The sequence below is a fragment of the Galleria mellonella genome, unplaced genomic scaffold (genome assembly GCF_026898425.1).
Source record: "Galleria mellonella isolate WM207_F2 unplaced genomic scaffold, CSIRO_AGI_GalMel_v1 utg63, whole genome shotgun sequence".
In the NCBI taxonomy this organism is placed as follows: Eukaryota; Metazoa; Arthropoda; class Insecta; order Lepidoptera; family Pyralidae; genus Galleria; species Galleria mellonella.
Genome location: NW_026442130.1, coordinates 462,778 through 485,975, shown reverse-complemented (window position 1 = coordinate 485,975; position 23,198 = coordinate 462,778). Strand labels below are relative to the sequence as shown.

The following is a 23,198-nucleotide window of genomic DNA, read 5'->3' as shown; positions in this document are numbered from 1 at the left end:
AACATTAGGGATGACACGCGTGTATTAACAACCCTTTAGAAACCTTAATATACGCGCTTTTTAAAGAACTACATATGCTTATAATAATATTAATTATTGCTGTTAGGTGCTTTATAATTTATTTTTTGTTACTATTTATTCGTTATCTTTGCTTTGCAAGATATGAATTAGGCAACATTGTTAATTTGTCATTGAGACAAACGAATGTCATTTGGCTGTCACTGTCAAACACGGACGGTATATCGGTCTCGGTGACGTGTATCATAAAAAAAAGCCGCATTAATTTTATTTATTCTTATTACAATTGCATACCTACGCTATATTTATTGACAAAATGACTTCATTAGTGTCAATTATCCCGAAATTGTACCAAGAATATACATCTAAAACTTCAAAGAAACTGAAAATCATCGACGCTTATCTTTTATATATATTTCTAACGGCAGTCATACAGTTCGTATATTGCTGTCTAGTCGGCACGTTTCCCTTCAATTCTTTCTTGAGTGGCTTCATATCCACCGTCAGCTCATTCGTTCTTGCTGGTGAGTACATAGTTATATTTTGCCTTTAGTTTTGTAAAGACTAGTCATTATAAATAGAGGCATCACACACTGGCCAACAGTGGGTTCTCATGATGCGTCGGATCTTCCATAATTACCAAATAAAAATTCAATACGGCGCTTTTGTTTACACATTAATTTTATTAATTCTTGCATCTAATCCAAATAATAATTAACAAAATATTGTTATAACTAGTGAATAAAAGTTATTTTTTAACTAACGGTACCCCCTGAACAATCATTTGTTTAAACATAATTTTGTAATTGTAAAGCATCCATAAATCAATGTTTAATATTTAATCTTTTATTTCAGTGTGTTTGAGATTACAAGTAAATCCAGAAAACAAGAATGAATTCCAAGGTCTGAGTGCTGAGAGAGGATTCGCCGACTTCATATTTGCACATCTTGTTTTGCACATTGTAGTCATCAATTTCATAGGTTAAGCAGCCAACAATATCGCAAATTCATATTTCTGTAATATATACATAATTAAATAATTTTTTAAATACACACTATAAATATAAAATAGTTCATTTGCTTTGTTGTCTGATCATTTAAAAATATCCTTTGAGGACTAGAAGTGGGGATTGATATAATAAAATATTTACAATTATTGTCAAATGTTATAAACAGTGAAAGTTGTTTATATCATAATTTTGAGGATCTGTGTTTTGATTTTGACTTCAAACTTGCCAGAAAAATACTCAGTTTTAGACTATAAAGGTTATGTCTGGATATCTCAATTCCACTCCTAGTCAGATGTTCTTGCATAGTTATTTTGGTTTGAAAACTATAATCCACATTTTTCAGGTAAATTACAGTCATAACGAGGTCCTTCCACAATGTGTTTCTATAGATATTTTCTTCTACATAAAATTAGACTATGTGACCAACTCCTAGCAGCAGTGTTTCTGAACCATATGACAATTTAGATCTTTAAGAGCATATTCCTTCCTTGTAATTACTCTAATACTGTGGGTGCCTTTGGGTGACAGTAATCCCTTATAATCAGGTGAGCTGCATGCTCATTTTTTATAAAAGAAAAACAAAACACTACTTCAGAATGACACTAGGCAATAGTGTTGGACTGAATTTTGTTAATGTTATAGGGACCAGGGATCGGCATACACTAATAAGTGGTATTAAGCTTATAATATGAATTATATACCACAGATAATATAATATTAGGTTATACTAAATATATAATCCCAGAGGGAGACTTTGTAGAAAAGTTGATTGCTTGGTTACCTCTGTCCCATTCGTGTTTTAATTGTGAAGCAGTTGTGTTTGCATGGTTGTGTATCGGTTTGAAGGGTGGGATATGGTGTGAATTTACTGGGTACAGAGGAATAACACCTGAGTCCTCAGTAATGGCAACGCATGGTGGGTATCATGGGCGAAACAGTATACTCTGTTGTCTATAGGCGACGGTTACCACTTTACATCAGGTGGGCAGTCAGCTTGTTTGCCATTCTAAGTTGTATAAAAAATAAATAGTTTTTGGTGACTTGCAACTGGGGAATTATTAGCAGTAAGAAAGAAACTATCAAATACATAATATATATACACATGTTCAAATATCAGTTGCTAAGGGGTGGGGGGTGGGGGGAGATTTAAACTGAAACAGCAAATCAATTTGTTATATTTTATTTGACTAGTTCTCAATTAATTTACAAATAATGTCTGTGTATCAACAATAATTCCTAAGTGTACGTTCCTGTGAATATGACAACTGTATTTGTTGCAAATATACCAAATAATAGATAAGTACAATTAATAGTTTAGCTATCACTAGGATTCGGTCGGATGTATGACGAGTCTCTTTTTCTATGAATTAAGATATAAATTAAGTACAAATATGTTGCACAAACATCAAGTCCACATGGTGACTGAGTATTGGTGAACTGGCTGGCAATAAGAACAGATGTTACACGCAACGTGATGTCAAATACTTCTAAGTTTGATAGGTTTTGAGGGTGTATTATTTAGAAATGAACAGCATTTCTTGTTTTCTCATATACCTACACATATAGCGTATACAAAGTGTAAGGGAAACATTGGTATAAACTTCTAATCACTGTAAGTTATATGCATCTGAATTTTCTTGAGATAGAATTCTTAACAACAACGTTTCCCCTACAGGCTGTATTGAGATAAGACTGACCATACATCCGAACCACTACGTAATGTTTGTATAATAAATAAAGAATTGCCATACAATAATGAGTTGTGTTATAAGTACCTACTAAAAAGAGATGAGTACCATGCTATCAATACAATTATATGAAATAAGAATGATTCAAATATACAATACTATTCCGGTCATTTCTACGCCATGCAGGTTTGTATAATTTATTTTTTCTTATTCGTCATCTTTTGCATAAATAATCATTAAATTTATAAAATAAACATACTGCCAGTTTAAAAATAAGTTGTTTGTTAACGATTACTTCTGACAATCTTATTTTTAAATGAATTTATAATCTTGTGGATCACAATACAAGTAACGAACGAACAAAGAACAAATTATACATATAAGAATTAAAATTTCCTCATTTGCAAATACTAGCTGAACTAAAGTTACAAAGTACATTTTTATATTAATGTCAAACGATACATCTAGCGAGGGTGCTATTGTCAATAGAAAAATATACTCTCTCTGTCTCATTGGTACCGTAGAAAAATAACTCGTTCCGCTAATATGAAGCAACCGTACCGCCGACAAGGCTTACTACACAGTTCATATCCGATATTCACAAAATATAAACTTTAAACCAATCGAATATAGAACTTGTACGTTCTGGTCTCGTCTTAATTGGCTTATTTATTGAACAATCTTGTCATATCTTTTTCAATTATAACAGTAATGCCAAGATTGTTTACTGAACATGCCAAATATAGGAAACGGTATATAAATATAAATTACTACTACGATAAAAAATATTTTACACTATCTGAATTTTAATTAATAATAACGTATGCTCACAACGTTACCCCCAGGGGGTCAGTCAGAGGCATTTGTTAATCTCAATCAATAGAGTTTCTAATTAAAATATCACATAAGTGAAGTATTACATTCTAAAGTACATTATGGCTGTCAAAATAATAAAATAAAATAGTATTAATTATTGTTATTTAACACTTAAAAATCAGGATTTCGAAGATTTTTTTTTCTTAGTAATGCAGGTTGAGCAGTTATATTTTGAAATTTGTGTTTTATGGGAGCTAGCTCGTGTTGCTTAGCTGTCGACTATCACCAGATTGTAGCGTTACAAAAATATGAAATGCACTGACCAGGCAACGACTGATTCCATTGGCTCGACGTACTATAATTTGATCGACTGCGACAGCGAACTAGCGGTACTGTGCGATAGCGTTTTTCATGTTTTCCCGTTTATAAATGTATAAGTTTTTTTGTTTGTCCGTATAATTTTTTATCAAATTTACGTATTTAAAAGTAAAATGGACAAAAAGTGAAAAGCTATAACGGGTAATAATTTAAATTAGCCTTTTGGTTAATTTTATGTAATGTTATTTCGATTGAAAACAATCGAAAAAAAATATATTAAATTATTTGGTAATAAATTGAAAGAAATAAGAAAGAAAGAAAGAAATAATGATAATAATTTAATTGATTGGTAAATAAAGTACTATTGTTAATTTTTATAAAGAGTCTCGTACCGTGCCGCTAGTTTATATTACATACAATCTTTCCATACACGGAACTGTTCACAAGTCGATTTGCTTATGGAGTTTATTTACACAATCCTAAGGTCTCTCTTGTAATAATGAACAGTATTTCATATAGGTGATGATGTGTCTTATATGTTCAAATTACATTACATAACAGTACATTAATAACAATACAATGGACAGAAGGTAACATTTGTCGACGCCATGTCGTGCCTGCGTGCGCGCTCGCTGCAACCTCGCTTACCAATTTAACGAACCTAATTTTTTCCCTCTCTCTCCTTTTACGTCAACGATAAATTAAATAGTGGAGTGGTACGCGTTTGTAACTAAATGTAGAATAATTGCTAATAACTTACAACGCCTATACGAAGGAACAATACCATAACCGGTGATATCAATCGAATAACATTGTCCGAGGTGCGTAGCCATAGGGAACAAAATTGAACTACTCAACGGTTTTTGTATCCGTACGGCTTTCTGAACGCGTATCAAGTTTTTTTTGTTTTTTTTTTTTATTATACATATCAGTCAAAGAACACATTTTAATAAATATTATCGGTAAGATTTTGGATTGTTTCTTCTACATTATGTTATGTCATAAATAAAAAAGCGAAATATCTCGAGATGGGAAATTAAATGTGTAAACGAAATGTCACTTTTACAAATAACTTCACGTTAGCTTTTCATGCAATTTATATATAATTTATACAGGCCTGTGCAGACGGTGGACTTCTGTCGCGAAGGGAAAACCGTCGCGTTCACAGACAGCCTAATTATATTACGATATAGCGGCATAAAATTGGTTTCACTACATTCATTCACATCGTTTCGTAACGCCCGCATTACTTTTCTAAAACTAAAACAGTCATTAAACCATGCGTTTTCTTTATAAATAAAACTAGCCTCATAGGCGCGTAATCAACCAATTTTATGCCGTACAATGAATTCGTCCGTGGAAGCTTCGTTGCTGATGGAGCAAATATTTCAGCAATATTGCTCAAATGTTTTTTCACAGCATAAGTTTCACACGTTCTAAGTCATCGAAACAAATTTCGTAATGCAATTTAGCTTTGTTTACACAAACTTGTTTTAGCGTGGTCTATTTTGACGGACTATTTTTAACGCCCGACGTCTGCGCAGGCCGTAATGTGAATGTAGGTGACGTGGTACGAAGATGTAGATGCGAAGACGGGCGGGGGTTCAGCCCCAACAGGGTTTAGAGGGGATTTTCCACTCAGCTGAGCGGGCGGCCGACGCCCGCGCCGGCCGCGCGCCGCCGCTGCAGGTAGCGGCGGCGCGCGGCGGCCAGCAGCTGCGCCTTGCGCCGCTGCAGCAGCGCCTGCCGCTCGGCCGCGCTGCCCGAGAACAGGGAACTGATAGGCGCCGCCAACGTGCTGCCGAACATATGCCTATATTAATCCTCATGCAACTTTAGAATGAGAAACATGCCCCTACCTACTTGATGGAAAGAGGTAACTCTGGGGGGGAAAGGGATTGTTAGTAATGAGATCTAATAGTTCCATTGCTAGCAATATACTCTATCAGGTCGATCTCCACGTAGTTCCCCCTGAAAACCATGGTAGTTAATTTTTGAAATGAAATGAAATTTATTTGCTAGAAACATTGTAGAAAAGGTGTTGCATTTGTGAATTCTCACAGAATTCTCACGGAATCCTTCATAGTGGGCTAACTAACTTGCTTTCACCCTCATCTATCACCTCACACTGGTGCCCCGCCAGTGTATACCGATAACGCAGCCGGGGTTACCGTGCCATTTTCACCCATTAAAAAAACAGGAGTACCTCTTGTATGGAGACGACAATAGCACGATGACGATACGATACACTACAATATTTATGGTATATCAGAGCCGAGCCGAGCCTTGCTTCTCTTATTATTAACTACTAGCTCTATCCCATTACTTTTCCTGTATGAATGGGAACTAAAAATAATTAGCAGTGGGTTTGCCAGTACTTGCCACGCTTAGCAGGCGGATTGGTAATCGCAGTTAGGATTTGGTGATGTATTATGAGAGATACTGCTACCTGGAACGTTAAACTTTCTCAGTCGCCTCTTACGACACCCACAAGGAAGAAAGGGGCATACCGAGTGCACACAGCATGACAAAAATAATCATCTAATCATATATAATTGGGGAGAAAGGGATTGTTAGTGATGCTGATTACCGTTCTCATTGCTAACAATATACCCTAACAAGTCGATCTCCCCGTGGTCCCCCCTAGAAACCACCATGCTGAATTCCAAGTGTATTCATCACGATGGGCTAACTGACCTGTCTTTTCATTCTCACGTATATCATGAGGAATATCATGGGCGAAACAGTATACCCCGGTGTTTCCCAACGTGGGGCCCACGCCGGGGGGCAATTAAAAAAAGGACTCGAAGCGATTTTAAACCTCTTTCTCCGGGCCATTTAAATGCAATGCTACGAGTAGATATCAGTGCCAAAAAAAGTAAATAAAAAAATGCTGTAAATATTTATTAAGTATAATTTCGTTTGACGTTTGCTATAGTAGATATCTATCAAGTATTACGACACACCCTCAACGGCGATCGGATCGGACCACCTAGCATGACGCAAGAAGGTGCGCTACCGAGAAAGACACCTGCGTTGAGTCAGCATTTCAATTCCCGCAGCAAATATACCTATTTCCTTTATGTTTGATTGGATATAACTTCACTTACGGATCACACATCGATCTGAACACACTTATTATTGTAATAATTAATTTTAGAATTAAATTTAGTTATATTTATAAAATAAAATTGGTATTTTTTTAGGTCTTCCGCCAGCGACTTCAATTACTCGTTACCAAATAATCAGCTGAGCGATTAGAGTCGTCAAGTAAACTTTATCGGGAAAAATTATGTATGCATAAAAATTTAAAAAACGTTCAAGTTGGGCGTGGCCCAAAAAAGGTTGGGAAATACGGGTACACTCTGTTATGTCCATGTTACTGCTCATGTCTATAGGCGAGGGTTACCACTTTCCATCAGGTGGGCCGTCAGCCTGTTTGCCATTCTATGTAAGTTGCATAAAAAAAATATGTTAATAGCTTTTTACTTAACTAACTAAGGAAGCAAGATTTGACTTTTGTTTGTAATGTTTAACCGTGCGAAGCGAGGGCGGTTCACTGGTATAAAATAAAGTTACCTTTCATCAGCATCATCGAGTTCTGACAAGTAGGGCTCCGGAAAGCTAGGGGTGTCGGTGGTAACAGAGGTGGTGGTGGCGGTGACAGCAGCGACGTCCCCGTCCGCGGTGGCGGTGGCGCCGGTCACAGCTGCCGGCTCCGGACTACTGCGACTCTCTTGTACGGACAGCATCGGCGCTGTACACATATATAAATCTTTCTCATTTCTGATAAATAAATTTAAAAAACCAATAACATACGGTAATTTGCTATGTATTATATAAATGATTTTTTTTTAATAACAATTACAGGATATATATAGTAATGAAATATAACAACCATATTAAATAAATAATTTTTAAATATGTAAAAAATAATAAAATTAGGTTAGGCCTGAAAATTGCATGTTATTCGAACAAAACAGTCAAACTGACGTTTATAAACATGAACAGCATCGTGGATTACACTGTGATGCTCACGGTGCCTCACATGCGTCGTTACTCCTGAAGATCAGAGGAGGTACTATGCTCTCGTGTCCTGTAATTTCACTGCTATATCCCACCCTTCAGAGACAGTCATGCAATGCAAGCTTAATATAGAAAATATTATCCAGCTCGAGGGACCACAACTCAGTGCTTTTACAAGCAGAAGCACAGAGTTGTGTTCCCTCGAGCCGGACACGGGTGTGAGGTTACCGTATTGCGCGAGCTCGTGCGTGGGCGGCGTGGGCGGCGTGGGCGGCGTGGGCGGCGTGGGCGGCGGCGTGGGCGGACGCAGGCGGCCCTCGAGCACGTTGTGCGCGGTGCGGTCGGCCGAGCGCGTGGCGGCCAGGTCGCGCGCCAGCGTCGCCAGCGGGAACTGCGGGAACAGCTGCTGCACCTGCGCACACGCCGCCCGTTACACCGCGTCAATATTTATACACAGGGCCGAACTTAGATTTCTTAAGAATCGGCAACGCGCGCGTAACTTCCCTGGTGTTACAGGAGTCCATAGGCCACGATAATCCCATTACCATCAGACGGGTCGTATGCCTGTTTGCTACCATAATACTATAAAAAGTCCGGACGCCCTGGGCGCTGCCCGATTGCCTAAAATCGATACTGTCCACATATAGATCATAACTACGGAATTATGGGGCGACAAACATTAAAAAATACATAAAAAAAAAACACATCCATACAACTGCCGTCAGTTATAAACCGATGTGCAAAATTATTTTTTTATGTAAAAGGATATGTAGTATAATAATGTGGGTAGTGTAAGATAAGGTTTTTATATTAGTACCTTCGATATAAAATAAACAGCATTGAGCTAGCAAGTTGCGTTTCACTACAGGATATACTTACGGATTGGTCGCATAGAAATTTTATCAAAATCTGTCCAGTAATTTAGTTTTAAAATTAAAATACTTGTTTAGGTTTTATAGAAGTGCAAGGTGGTCTTTGACGTTAGCTTTTTAATAAAACAAACCCGATTAATTTGTAATACACGTACCTGGCGGCGATGGGGTCTAACAGCCCCATTGCTAGCAATGTTACTAATCAGGTTGACCTCCACGTGGTTCCCCCTGGAAACCATCATGGTTACTTCTCGTGGAATTCTTCACGAAGGGCTAACTGACCTGCTTTCATCCTCATCTATCATCCCTCACTGGTGCCCCGTCAGCGTATACCATTAGCAGGCGGGGTTATTATTTCATTAACACCTATTAAACAAAAAAACATTTACCTGGCGCGCCATGGCGTCCAGCTGCGAGGCGGAGAGCGCTGGCGGCGGCGGCTGCAGCCGCACGCGCGTCACCTCCACCGAGAAGCTCGGCAGCCACGACACGTACCGCGACCCTGCGCACGCGCACACGCACTCATGCTAGCAGCGGGAACTAATGCTCCCACTGCTACCCAATCATCATATCAGCTTTTCACTGTCCACTGCTGAACATAGCCTCTCCCTACGAGGGTTTTACCTATAGTCGCCACGCTTGGCAGGCGGGTTGGCAAGCGCAGTTAGGCTTTGGAGATATTTTAAGAGGGATGCGGCTGCCCATCCCTACTGCTACCCTGTCAGCTCACAATCAATTTCTCACAATGAGTCAACTGGACTGAATAATAATATTAAGTACTATACAAGCCTTGGCCACAACTAGGCATATGTGTGCCTCGGTTACGCCTCGGCCCATATTTGCACGTTCGTCCATCAATGCCTCAGTTGCTGGCCGCTGCAGTAATGTACTATTACCAGATTAAGATACGGCCTCATGCTACTAACTTACAGCTCGCAAAGAAATTACAGGGCAGAGGCATAACTCCTTAGTCCTGGGGGGAAAGGGATTGTTAATAATGGAGTCTAATCAACCCATTAGTAACAATACACCCTATCAGGTCGACCTCCACGCGATTCCCCCTGGAAACCATTGTGGTTAATTCTAGTGGAATTCATCACAATCGGCTAACTGACCTGTTTTCATCGTCACCTATCATCTCTCACTGGTGCCCCGCCAGTGTATACCAATAGCGCAGGCGAGGTTACCATTCCATTATCATGCACTAAAAAAAACACCTTAGTCCTAAGGAGTGGCAATGAATGAGGGGTATCACGGGCTATACAATATACTTTGTTATGCCCATAGTGCTGTTCGTATCTATAGGCGACAGTTACCAATTTTCATCAGGTCATCAGTTTTCGTCAGCTTGTTTGCCATTATAAATTACATAAAAAAATTTACTTAAAGCATCAAACAGGTCAACTATAACTTATGTATATATTTAATTTATATACAATTTTATAGGAATTTAGAGAAATTGATTTTACTTTTCGACGGGAAAATCAGTCCTCCAGAGAAATGTCTACGTACTGAATGTGACGTGAACGAGGTATAAGAGCCAACGATCGCCATGTACCTGTGGCACTGCATCGCAGCACGAGTATATTGTTATGTACGCATACAAGCAGCGCCACGAGGCACAGCAGCGTCGAGAGGGCGACGTGACATCTCATCTACCGCATGCTCCTTGGCTGCGCTTTCCTGCACGGCCGGCTTTACTAGTTACGCTTACTACGCGCCACGGGGGATTTGCACTCAATATGACATTTTGTGTCAGATCGTTTACATGACAGTTTGTATTTTTTTTTATTTGTTAAATAAGGCGTGATTGGAGGGATTAGAACTTTTTACTGTTTTAATATCGGGTGAACATATATATTGTCATTTTTTTAATTATAATTTTGGCAAAAGGCTATTGTTGCACATTATGTTGTTTTTTTTTTTGATGGGTGTAAATGGTATGGTAGCCCCGCCTGCGCTAACGGAATACGCTGGCGGAGCACCAGTGAAGGGTGATAGATGAGAATGAAAACAGGCCAGTTAGCCCATCATGACGAAATCACAAGGAATTAACCATGATAGTTTCCAGGGAGAACCGCGAGGAGGTCGACCTGGCTGGGTATATTGCTAGCAATGGGAATCTTAGTCTCCATTACTAACAATACCTTTCCCCCCTCCAATATTATGTTGTATAATATAGTATAATAAACATGAAGTTAGAACAAGCAAGTGAATCCTTGTTCTTTGTCTACTTTTACATTTTTTAAAAAGAATAACCAAGATTTAAATAGAAAAATATATTCAAATAAATTCAATCGTTCTACAGCTGGGTTTGGAATGTGGTTAATTGTGGAGAAGAGTCCGAAAAGTACACAGCACTCAGTCTTTGTTATAATTTGATTGGATACAATTATATAAAGAGGTAGAAGAAGACTGAGGAATAACTACATGGGACAGATAAAAGAAACACTAGCTGTCATATCGTACAGGGAGGTCAAGGATATGGCCTGGAATAGAGCTGGCTGGAAGAAGATGCATGAATTAGTTGCACCGACAAGAGGAAACTCTTAAATGAAAAAAAAAAGACAATTATATCACATATTTTTCACCACATCTGCCCTTTATACGCTTTCTGTTTTCACCTAATGGTTAGCTGGTAGAGAATGCCATATGGCATTAAGCTCGCCATTTGTACAAAGTTTTATTGTGCAATAAAGAATAAATAAATAAATACAATAAGTGTCACTACTAATACAGAATTTATTTAAACAATGTTGGATCGTTATAAAAATAATTAAAATAAGTTGTAAGACTATTGCGCTGCGTGCGGTGTTCAACGACCAACTGCCGCCGGCCTCCCGTTGCCCAACCGCTACCGGGGTATCCGTTGCTTAGCAACGAGCCAACAGCGCGAGGCTACCGGCGGGTGCGCCGCTATATATATATATATCTACTTACGTAGGGTATTACAACAATTAAATTTGTTGTTTATAAATCATCTATCACGTGTGTTGGCGACAGACCTCTTTTTATATAAGTTTATCTTTTTAGATTTATATTTTTATATATTAAATGTGTTTTTTGATACCTTTTTTTATTTTATTACTTGATTGACATATTGTATTGTTCACGTCTTAATTAAAATATATTATTTATTATTTCTATTATTATTTTTTTTTATTGCCGCCGCTCTTCTCTTCTACCATCGCCGTTAATAACCTATCATCCATATATATATTTTTTTATTAGGAATAACACCTGAGTCCTCAGGAATGGCAACGCATGGGGGGTATCATGGGCGAAACAGTATACTCTGTTATGTCCATGGTACTGCTCATGTGTATAGGCGACGGTTACCATTTTCCATCAGGTGGGCTGTCAGCTTGTTTGCCATTCTAAGTTATATATAAAAAAAAATACAATCAATTACAGTAGGTAATGAAATAACAGATCTACCAGTCATTGTTGTGTTCATCCACATTCCAGGAAGATCAATAACCCTTACAACACGGCCGTCGATCTCTCTAAAACATTCATACCGGACTGGTAGGCATGACTTGCTCCTGAACGTGCGGTTACGTTAAAAATGTCGATATACCTACATATTCAATTGTAATTAATAATCATGTGCGTAATAAACATTAACGCCAATTATCACTGACTTTGTTACAAAGTCCGTTATCAGCGGTTAAGTCGTTAGCTCGTTTGTTATTTGTATCGCTACATAGTATAAAACAAAGTCGCTGGGGGGAAAGGGATTGTTAGTAATGGCGACTGAGAATCCCATTGCTAGCAATATACCCAACCAGGTCGACCTCCTCGCGGTTCCCCCTGGAAACCGTCGTGGTTAATTCCTGATGAATTCATCATGATGGGCTAACTGGCCTGTTTTCATTCTCATCTATCACCCTTCACTGGTGCTCCGCCAGCGTATCCCGTTAGCGTAGGCCGGGTACCATACCATTTTCACCCATCAAAAAAAAAAAAAAAACAAAGTCGCTTCCCGCCGTCTGTACGCTAACATCTTTTAAATTGCGCGACGGATTTTAATGCGGTTTTCGAAAATAGAGTGATTCAAGAGGAAAGTTTATAACGTATATTTTAATATTGTTTTATTTTAATTTATTTAAATATGTCAATAAATATGTAGTAACAATATTTGTACATATTTTAGTATTAAATGCATCGCCTACTTAATTTTCTGCTCGCCTCATGATTAACTGGTAGAGAATAACAGAGGAATAACACCTGAGTCTTCAGGAGTGGCAACGCATGGGGGGTATCATGGGCGAAACAGTAAACTCTGTTATGTCCATGGTACTGCTCATGTGTATAGGCGACGGTTACCACTTTCCATCAGGTGGGCCGTCAGCTTGTTTGCCATTCTAAGTTGTATAAAAAAAAACGCTATTAGGTGTCAAATCCGCCCTTTGTACATTTACTTTTATTATTTATAATTGTGTATTGAAGTTTAAATATATAAATAAATAATTCAAGATGTTGAAGAAATCAAGTAGACTGAGAGCTTTTAATTAAAATGCTGAAATATAACATGTACGATGGAATTGTCCCTCTTTATTAGGACTATAAAAAAATATTTTCTCTCTAACTGCATTGGGTTGACTGGAAGAGATCTTTTTTAGATATAAGTCCACCCTTGCTAACAAGTTGTTACACTAATCGCTGTATCTTTTGTTCAAGAGATGGGGTTCTTCAAAAGGGGGGTAAAGAGGTTTCTTCGGGGTCGGCAACGCGCGCGTAATACCTCTGGTATTGAAGGCGTTCATAGGCTACGGTAACCGCTTACCATCAGGTCGGCCGTATGCTTGTTTGCCACCTCAGTGGTATAAAAAAAAAGTGTAATAAAAAATATATAAATAAAAAGTCAGCGACGGTATTCTATATTATACAAGTAGCTTTCTATAATCATTTCAATGATCTAAAAAATTATAAAAAATATGTGCAGTTTAAGCTTAAACGGATACAATAGTAACATTATTGATCACTCCATATTGACACAGCATTGTTTTTACACTGCACCCGTGCGAAGCCGGGGCGGGTCGCTAGTAGCATATAAATTAATAAAGTAAGTTTGTATTTGTCCACAAAACTCCACAACACGTTATTTACAAAGTAAAACAAATTCAGCACTTCTATTCAGAACGAGATATGATATCTTTTACTACGACCTTTGTCACATCAATAGAATTCAGATATTTACACGACTTTGGAGTTATATAAACAGAAAATTGTATTTTTATACAACTTAGAATGGCAAACAAGCTGACGGCCCACTTGATGGAAAGTGGTAACCGTCGCCTATAGACATGAGCAGTACCATGGACATAACAGAGTATACTGTTTCGCCCATAATACCCCCCATGCGCTGCCATTCCTGAGGACTCAGATGTTATTCCTCTGTACCCAGTAAATTCACGTCATATCCCACCCTTCAAACCGAAACACAGCCATGCAAACACAACTGCTTCACGGTAGAAACACGAATAAGACAGAGGTGTCCAAGCAAACGACTTTTGTGCAGTCTCCCTCTGGTATGACTTGTATAACTGAACTGTTTTATAACCATATTACAGTACGATACTCGAAATAATTCGTGAAAAACATAACGTCATATTTCAATATTAATACAATCTAGGGCATTTTTTGTAAATATGATATGTGGCGTCTGTAAATACATATTGTTATGGGTATATTCACATAAAATTGTATATATATTAGGTGATGGTAGTTTAATAAATCACTTGTCATACGATCGTCGTTTCAATAACATTTATAACATGGTGTCAGGTGTGGGGTATGTATGTACTCTCATAGACAAGTCTTAATTAAAAATAATTATCTCCTTGGGGCCCTGAACCCCGGTCAACTGCGGCTCTGTTGGGGGCTAGTTTGCCACCTCCTCTCCTTAAGAGGGATATCAATTTTGTTAAAAGAAATATTTTTTTTTTATTTATTCATTTTAGACAACTCAGGTCCATTTTTATCAGTAATGCTCTAGTCGTCTCGGTAAGCATTTAAGGTTACTAGCCATCCATACTTTTTCTATTTTACAAATTTATTATAATCACACTTATAGCTGAATTCATTCGACATGCAACGCAATACAATGGTTCATACGGAAAGAATCAAGCCTATTTGCCAACACGGTTAGGACGCAATGAATTAGCTCAATGCGCACGTGATACGCCTAGTGTTGCAGGCGTCCGTAGGCTACATTGACCATTTACTATCAGACGGACTGTACACTTGTTTGCCACCTTTGTGGTACAAAAAAAAAATGGCAACTTTTGTAAAATAATTTTGACCCTCGATTTGTGTAAAACAATAAAAAAACCAATAAGTAACTCATCATCATGTCAGCCATTATCTGTCCACTGCCGAATATAGGCTTCAAATGTGTTGCAGCGCGTCTATTAACTAAATAAGTACATACAATACTGACCATCGAAGTGGAAGAGGTGGTTGGGGTGACGCTGCGGTCGGTCGGCGGGCGGCGGGTGGTGGGGCGGCACGTGCGGCGCGAGGGCGGCGGCGGGGCGCGGGTGCTGGTGCGGGGCGGGGGGCGAGGGCGGCGGCGGCGGCGGCGGCGGCGGCGACGGCGGCGCGGCCGCCAGCGCGCGCCGGCACGTGGGGCACGACGCGTCCTGCTGCACCCACTGGCACAGGCACGAGCTGCCCCAACAGACCATGTTGCATATTCAAATAACGATAGCCCTCCAACAGGCCTTACATCGACGCAGTCGCAGCCGTCGACGGATACAGAGGGCCTACCATGAAATTAAATCCTGAATTTTCGGTCTCAATTTCGTGTTTTTGTTCACAACGAAATTAACGTAGTTAATGGAGTTTGACATTTCGTTCGTCATAAATCTTAATATAAAAGTCCAAAGGAACGATATTTTAGTATTTTTAATATTTTTAAACGGTACATATCATGTAGTTTTAATATTAAATTTGTGTTTCGTTTGAACCCGAAATTTCGGAAAACATTTCATGGTAAGCCCTCAGATCTCTCTATTGATTGTTCCAAGATCTATATGCGGCAGTAACACTTAAAGAGTTTAAAAAGAATTATTACTACCATCGTGGTTCGGAAGACGCGTAAATCTGTCATCCAACAAGAATTACAGATCTTTTAAATGGATGATAATGGAATGGTAGCCCCACCCGCGCCATCGGTACACACCGGCGGGGCACCAGTGAAGGATGATAGGTGAGGATGAAGCAAGTCAGTTAGCCCATCGTGACGAATTCAACAAGAATTGTTCACGATGGTTTCCAGGGGGAACCACGTGGAGGTCGACCTGATAGGGCATATTGCTAGCAATGGGGCTGTCTAACTCCATTGTTAACAATAACACGCAAGGTTTCTAATAATTATTGTTTAGGTTTCTATTAGTCTGATTAAGAGCCCTATTAATTTTTTTCAAACATTTTCGATGTACAAACATCGTCGGTTGTATTTTCTTTGTTTGTTACTCCATAACTTCGTCAGTTCGAAACCGATTCGGAAAATTTATCTGAAAGGATATGCTTACAGATTCGTTCCATGGATTTTGTCCAAATAGGTTTAGTGGTTTATAAATCAAAATAACAAGTTTTGTCACAATTGAGGTCTATTTTTTTTTTTTTTATTGAACACTGTCGTAAATTATAATCTGTTTAGAAAGGATCGTTTACGAACGTTCGTGCGTTTCGCAAACAGTCTCTGTATTGTCATTTTTGACGTTTGTTTATGATATCGATCGTCTCACGCTTTGCTTTTGTGTTGAGTCATTCTTAAAAAATAAAGTATTCACATTAAGTACTCGTTTTTAAATATTAAATTGAAATCCAAGTGATCCCCCACTACAACCCCCAAGAAAATACGTAACAGACACAATCTTTATTTTATTATGTTAGAAAGATAATAATTATAATATATTGAAAACAGACTATTCGTGTTTCTACCGTGAAGCAGTTGTGTTTGCATGGCTGTGTTTCGGTTTGAAGGGTGAGATATGGCAGTGAATTTACAGGGTACAGAGGAATAACACCCGAATCCTCAGGAATGGCAACAAATGGGGGGTGTCATGGCCGAAACAGTATACTCTGTTATGTCCACGGTACTGCTCATGTCTATAGGCGACGGTTACCACTTTCCATCAGGTGGACCGTCAGCTTGTTTGCCATTCTAAGTTGTATAAAAAAAAAGCCTCCCTTTAGTCGATGCTAGTTCCTAAAATATTTAAAATTATCTAGTTCCACCATCTTAAAAGTTTTATAGATTTACAAAACAAAACAAAACAATTACTTGTGGAACAAATGTGCACACGGCAGCTTCCTGGCCTCCTTCATGGGCTCCCAGCAGATGGCGCAGTTGTCCTGGTTCTTCTCCACTTCTTCCTTACTCGCCATTGGGTAACTGCAACGGTGAATATTAATCGTATTAATCTTGAACAATTAAATCAATAAATGTGCGCCTGCACCGTGCAAGTAATACATATATTTTATTGTCGCCTTCGTCCGTATGATCAGCGGGTCTACCATGAAATAAAATTCCGAAATTTCGGACTCAATTTCGTATTTTGTTTATACCAAAATCGGACCAATAAACGGAGTTTAACATTTCGTTCGTCATACATCCTATCATAAAAGTCCAAAGGAACAATACTTTTACATTTTTAATATTTCCAAACGGCATGTATTATGTAAATTTTAACATCAAATTTCTGTTTCGTTTGGCTCCGAAATTTCGGAAAACATTTCATGGTAGGCCCTCAGAATATGCACTACTATGACCGGGGTAAAAAGTACTCTACTTTTTTTTTATTTTATATAATACAAAAATTCACAGCTCTTAAAAACAACTTACATACTAAGTCTGTTATAAATACAGCTAATAATGGAATATTATAATTGTAAAGCGAGGCAGGCAAGTTAGAGTGAGTGTATGCAAGTAATGTAAGTGCATGTACATGTGTCCATAAATTCAGAATACTTTATACATAGTTATCATTTAAATAAATACACATATGTGTATTTATAATATATTAATATATTATTATTTGTATATTTTCCATATCACTACTAATTGTTTTAATAATTAACTCAATTAACATTTATATTTTTACTTTTTAAATTTTACATACATAATTATGGCGAAATATGTGAACACACACCTACTGTTAACATCTATAAAACTTATCATGTTTCTTGTAAATAAATATTTATTTAATAATAAAAAAAAAAAAGGTATAAACAAACATTTGCATCGAATTATTTGTTGCATCACTGTTTGCATACAATTGCATATTTATCACTTACTAATTATAGGTAAGTATGATCCCAATTAAAAACGAATTAGGCGCCGTCAACAATGTTGCTAATGGCACAACGTACTCCCAATTCAAGTTAATCTTAGTCACAAAAAAAAATATATAAGAGATAATCGTTTATTTACGACTGTTTACGACTATTTACGACTGTTTACATTTGCAGCTATTTGCGACGTAAACAAAAACAAAACAAAATCGATCACTAATTGTTATACGTAAACCTGTAATCACTTTGGTTTATTGTTAAACACTTACTATTTTTACTGACTGTAAAACTTTTCGCTTCATTATATCATCACCATCATCATATCAGCCTTTAACTGTCCACTGCTGAACCTAAGCCTCCCCCTAGGGGGTTTTGCCAGTAGTTGCCACGCTTGGCAGGCGGATTGGCAACTGCAATTAGGCTTTGGAGATGTTTTAAGAGGGACGCTGCTGCCCATCCCTCGTCCTCCCTCAGTCGCCTCTTACGATACGCACGGGAAAGGATGGGGTGGCCTATTCTATGCCGGGAACGACACGGCTGTCAGTGTCATCATATCCTACCAGCTGTTAATTGTCCACTGCTGAACATAGGCCTTTAGTTGTCACGCTTGGCAATAGCAATTGTTCCTATGATTGATTCCTCTCAGTAACCATACCTTTCCATTTATTTATTTTTATTTATTCATTAGTACAAATATGTGTACACGGCGGACTTAATGCTAAAAGCATTCTTTCTCAGTCAACTATAGGGAAGTGTCAGAATACTGGAATGCGTTACTAGTAATTATTGATATACATACATACTAAAATTACATATATACACGAATAAATATATATAAATAACAAATATACTTACACATATATGACATATACTATATTATACACGAAATTGAGAATAATATAAAGTATTTACTGCTCGGATAAAGTAAAAAAGTGAGTATGAACGTTTTTTTTTAAAGACAGTTTAGTCGGTATTCTCTTAATGGCATCAGGAAGCGGGTTCTAGAGTCGTGAAGAATATAGGAGAAAAGAATTAGTCTTAGATTTTTTTTATGTACGACAATGAAATATTGACTCGGCCTGCATTGTCTGTCTACGTTGGCGGGTTACCGGCAACAGATACGGCGGTGGCGTGGTACTGACTTGCGGCTCATGTGGTGCGCGAGCGTGGTGTAGGTGCGGTGGCGGCGCAGGCGCGCCTGCAGCTCGTGCAGCAGGTGGCGAAGCTGCATCAGCAGCACCAGCGACGCCATCGACACCAGCATGTTGCTGTACACCACCATGTGCACCACGTCCATCAGCTCCACCACCAGCAGCACCGACTGCACGCACGCACACACGCACACATCAACATTAGCACACACGAATGCCTCCACTACTACAACTGCACTACAATCAGTTGGGAGATGTTAATACATTTATCATCTCAGTGTACGCATCTATGTCTAGGTACGACGCTGTGCATACATTGAGTCTCATGTTGATGGAAACGACTCAGAAATATCTGGAGTCGGGTTAAATAACTTTATTATAAATTTATATACATATGTTAGCACACTAGGTTTATAACATTGATTTGGCTTTTGCTGTCATAATGTTATAATTATTTTATTATTTTTAATAAAAAAATGTTATAAATTTATTAATAAAAAAAAAAATGTTATAAATGTTACATAAATGTTAGATTATAAAACATTTTTTTTTATACAACTTAGAATGGCAAACAAGCTGACGGCCCACCTGATGGAAAGTGGTAACCGTCGCCTATAGACATGAGCAGTACCATGGATACAACAGAATATACTGTTTCGCCCATGATACCCCCCATGCATTGCCATTCCTGAGGAATTTCAGAAAAAAACTTTACTAAATTGTCTCGGATCTGGGTATTCTGGATTGCGCTCCCAAAATTTTGTTTGATTCGGTATAACATGAGGTATTATTTATTTTACCAGAGGGACACTTTGTACTAAAGTCGTTTGAGTACCTTCGTGTTTCTACCGTGAAGCAGTTGTGTTTGTATGGCTGTGTTTCAGTTTGAAGGGTGGGATATGGCAGTGAATTTACAGGGTACAGAGGAATAACTCCGAGTCCTCAGGAATAGCAACCCACGGAGGGTGTACTTGGTACTGTTCATGTGTATAGGCGATGGTTATCACTTTCCATCAGGTGGGCCGTCAGCTTGTTTGCCAATCTAAGTTGCATAAGAAGAAGCTAATTTTATAAAGTAAGCACTAACATACTAATCTGTGACATTATTCTTGTAACAGGGATATATTTATCGACCATGAATGTCAAACAAGCTTGTTTGCCATTCTAAGTTGCACAAAATAATTATAGCTTACACACCAGAGCGCTAATTTAAACTTAAAACCCGACAGTTTTACTGATTAAGTTATCCTGCAAATAAGCACCAAAGACACAGGTAAAACAGGACCGCTTAACCACGTGTCCTAAACCTGTTAAGTAGGGGGATTGTTAGTAATATGGACTAATGGGCTTATTGTTAGCAAGCCCTATCAGGTCGACCTCCACGTGGTCCCCGCTGGTAACCATCATGCTGAATTCCAGGTCTATTCATCACGATGGGCTAAATAACCAGCTATTCAGTCTCACTTATCATCTCTCACTGGTGCCTCGCCAGCTTATACAACACAGGCGAGGTAACCGTTCCATTATCATTGATTAAAAAAAAATTTGTATTCTCATTTAGTGATAAACTCCCCCAGACTATTGCTGCCATTGTTCGTGGTATAAGTGCCATAGTCGTGTACCGCTGGCATGGGCCAGCATATGGTGGGTGTAAGCACGGTACTCACCTCGAAGCCGAGGTGCGTGTAGTAGGCGAGCGGGCCGGCCGCGTCCGCCTCGTGCACGTGCAGCACGTAGCGCGCCACCACGTGCAGCGCGGACACCAGCACCAGCACGCACTGTACACCACACACCAACAACATTAACAACTACACTTCAGTGTATACACGGGGACACAATGGAACTCTTTAGCATCCTTTTAACTGAATACTAGCTGTATGCCGCAGCCTCGCTCGCGTGGACAAGACAAACAAACCATCCTATTTCCAAAGTTACGATATACTCTATCCACCCACTAAATTATATTCAAAACCGTTCAGTAGCATTTACGTGAAAGAATAATAAACACAGGAATTTACCAGCGAAACTAAACATTTTTAAGAAAGAAATGTTAGCTGATAAACGACAAAAAAATTGAGTCTCCCATGCCTAAAACGGACTCTTGGTCTTCAAGATAACAAGGGAATGATCAAGGCAGAAAAAAAAAATAGTTTTAACTGCATGTGTATGTTAGTTTGCGTGCGTGAGTGTGCGTGCGTGCGTGTGCATGTGCGTGCGTGTGCGCGTGCGTGAGTGTGCGTGCGTGCGTGTGCATGTGCGTGCCTGTGCGCGTGCGTGCGAGTGTGTGTAATGCGTGGTCATGTGCGTGTGTGCTTGTGTGCGCGTGTGCGCGCGCGTGTTTGCGTGTGTGTGCTTGTGTGCGCAAGTGCGCGCGCGTGTGTGTGTGTGTGTGTGTGTGTGTGTGTGTGTGTGTGTGTGTCCGCGCGCATGTGTGTGTGAGCGAGTGCGTGTGCGTGTGCGTGTGCAGGTACCTCCGCGGCCATGAAGACGAAGGTGTCGCAGCCGGCGGGCAGCCCCCAGGCGGCGGCGGCGGCCAGCAGCGCCACGCTGGCCGCCTGCACGCCCGCCACCAGCGCCAGCAGCCGCGCGTGCGCCCACCGCTCCGCGTGCGGCGACGACGACAGCTGCCGCCCCGCGCAATACAAACATTGTTTTGAAATTGGAATGGAAATTGTGATAGTGCTATTTTCTGATCTGATGATAGTTGAGGATGAAGTCAAATCATTTGCAATTATACTATGGCAATTAGCATACAAGTATGTGTTATGTTTGGTATATTTTCAATCAACCTCAAACAAAAGGTCCTCAAATTCGGTTGTATTTTTTTTTATATATTACCTCATAACTCCGTCATTTCTAAACCGATTTGGGAAATTCCTTTTTTGTCTGAATGGATATATTAAGAGATTAATCCTGAATAAATTTTATACAAATCGCATAAGTAACTTAGTTTTTAGATCAAAATAACAAGTTTTGTCGCAATTAAAGTCAATTTTTGTGGGACACAATCTTCAATTATTTAATCAGTTATTTTCTGAACATATAAAGTTGTGTAAAAATACAATATACATATTGTTTTTTTTTTTGATGGGTGAAAATGGAATGACAACAAAATGGTTTCCAGGGGGAACCACGTGGAGGTCGACCTGATAGGGTCTATCGCTGGCAATGGGTCAGTTAGACCCCATTACTAAGAACCTCCCGCCCCTTTCTATCTATTTAGGTAAGTACATATAAACAATATAATTGTAGCTGTTAATTTAGTATTAAATTAAGAATTCTTAGAAAATGTTATTTTAATTGAATGACACGTTAATACGTTAACATATAAATATAAAATACGATAACATATAAATAGCATGCGAGTGGCGTACATAGGCACCTACCAACGATACGAGTACTAACCCACTAACGCGATCGTTAGCGTTTCTATCAACGTGACACTAGGTCATTAGCTAACAGGTTTCCTTCTGTTTACTACAATCCGTGAATAATAAATCAATATTAATAATAATTTTAAATCATTATTTTATTTTTTATTCTTTTTCGTTTTCGTTCCTCTTTCGTTTGTTCTTATATATTTTTTTTGTTAACTCCTATTTTTGTTGCTTTGTGTACAGCGCCTTGTATCCCATTCGTGTTTCAACCGTGAAGCAGTTGTGTTTGCATGACTGTGTTTCGGTTTGAACGGTTGGATATGGCGTGAATTTACAGGGTAGAGAAAAATAACACCCGAGTCTTCAGGAATGGCAACACATGGGGGGTATCATGGGCGAAACAGTATACTCTGTTGTGTCCACGGTACTGCTCATGTCTATAGGCGACGGTTACCACTTTCCATCAGGTGGGCCGTCAGCTTGTTTGCCATTCTAAATTGTATAAAAAAAAAATCTTTTTGCTCTAGTGTAGCCCTGGTTTTCCTACGAATAAATAAATAAATAAATTATTAATTTGTCAATTAAATAATACACACTAAACGATATGACAATAGGT

The 23,198-nt window shown here is 38.8% G+C and overlaps 2 protein-coding genes across 2 annotated transcripts in view; one reads left to right on the top strand and one right to left on the bottom strand.

The window, feature by feature from the left end:
- The first annotated feature begins 212 nt into the window (after window positions 1–212).
- LOC113521933 (dolichyl-diphosphooligosaccharide--protein glycosyltransferase subunit DAD1) lies at window positions 213–1,099 on the top strand. Its single transcript, XM_026907610.3, has 2 exons — window positions 213–542; window positions 874–1,099. The coding sequence occupies exons 1-2, from the start codon at window positions 335–337 to the stop codon at window positions 1,002–1,004; spliced, it is 339 nt and encodes a 112-aa protein (XP_026763411.1). The 5' UTR covers window positions 213–334; the 3' UTR covers window positions 1,005–1,099.
- A 1,093-nt stretch (window positions 1,100–2,192) lies between these two features.
- LOC113521775 (E3 ubiquitin-protein ligase AMFR-like) overlaps window positions 2,193–23,198 on the bottom strand; it is a 39,837-nt gene continuing 18,831 nt past the window's right edge. Inside the window, exons 3-11 of the mRNA XM_052899800.1 lie at window positions 21,677–21,829; window positions 20,873–20,983; window positions 19,197–19,375; window positions 17,045–17,155; window positions 15,194–15,423; window positions 9,138–9,250; window positions 8,105–8,288; window positions 7,430–7,607; window positions 2,193–5,648 (exon numbers count right to left, since the gene is read on the bottom strand). Of these exons, the coding sequence (XP_052755760.1) occupies window positions 5,489–5,648; window positions 7,430–7,607; window positions 8,105–8,288; window positions 9,138–9,250; window positions 15,194–15,423; window positions 17,045–17,155; window positions 19,197–19,375; window positions 20,873–20,983; window positions 21,677–21,829 (1,419 nt within the window). The 3' untranslated portion in view covers window positions 2,193–5,488. The remainder of the gene's footprint in view (window positions 5,649–7,429; window positions 7,608–8,104; window positions 8,289–9,137; window positions 9,251–15,193; window positions 15,424–17,044; window positions 17,156–19,196; window positions 19,376–20,872; window positions 20,984–21,676; window positions 21,830–23,198) is intronic.

Bases quoted from the DNA above. Each gene is read 5' to 3' on its own strand.
- LOC113521933 (XM_026907610.3), top strand. From the start codon at position 335: ATGACTTCATTAGTGTCAATTATCCCGAAATTGTACCAAGAATATACA. The intron at 543-873 runs GTGAGTACATAG...CTTTTATTTCAG, and splicing joins CAGCTCATTCGTTCTTGCTG to TGTGTTTGAGATTACAAGTA.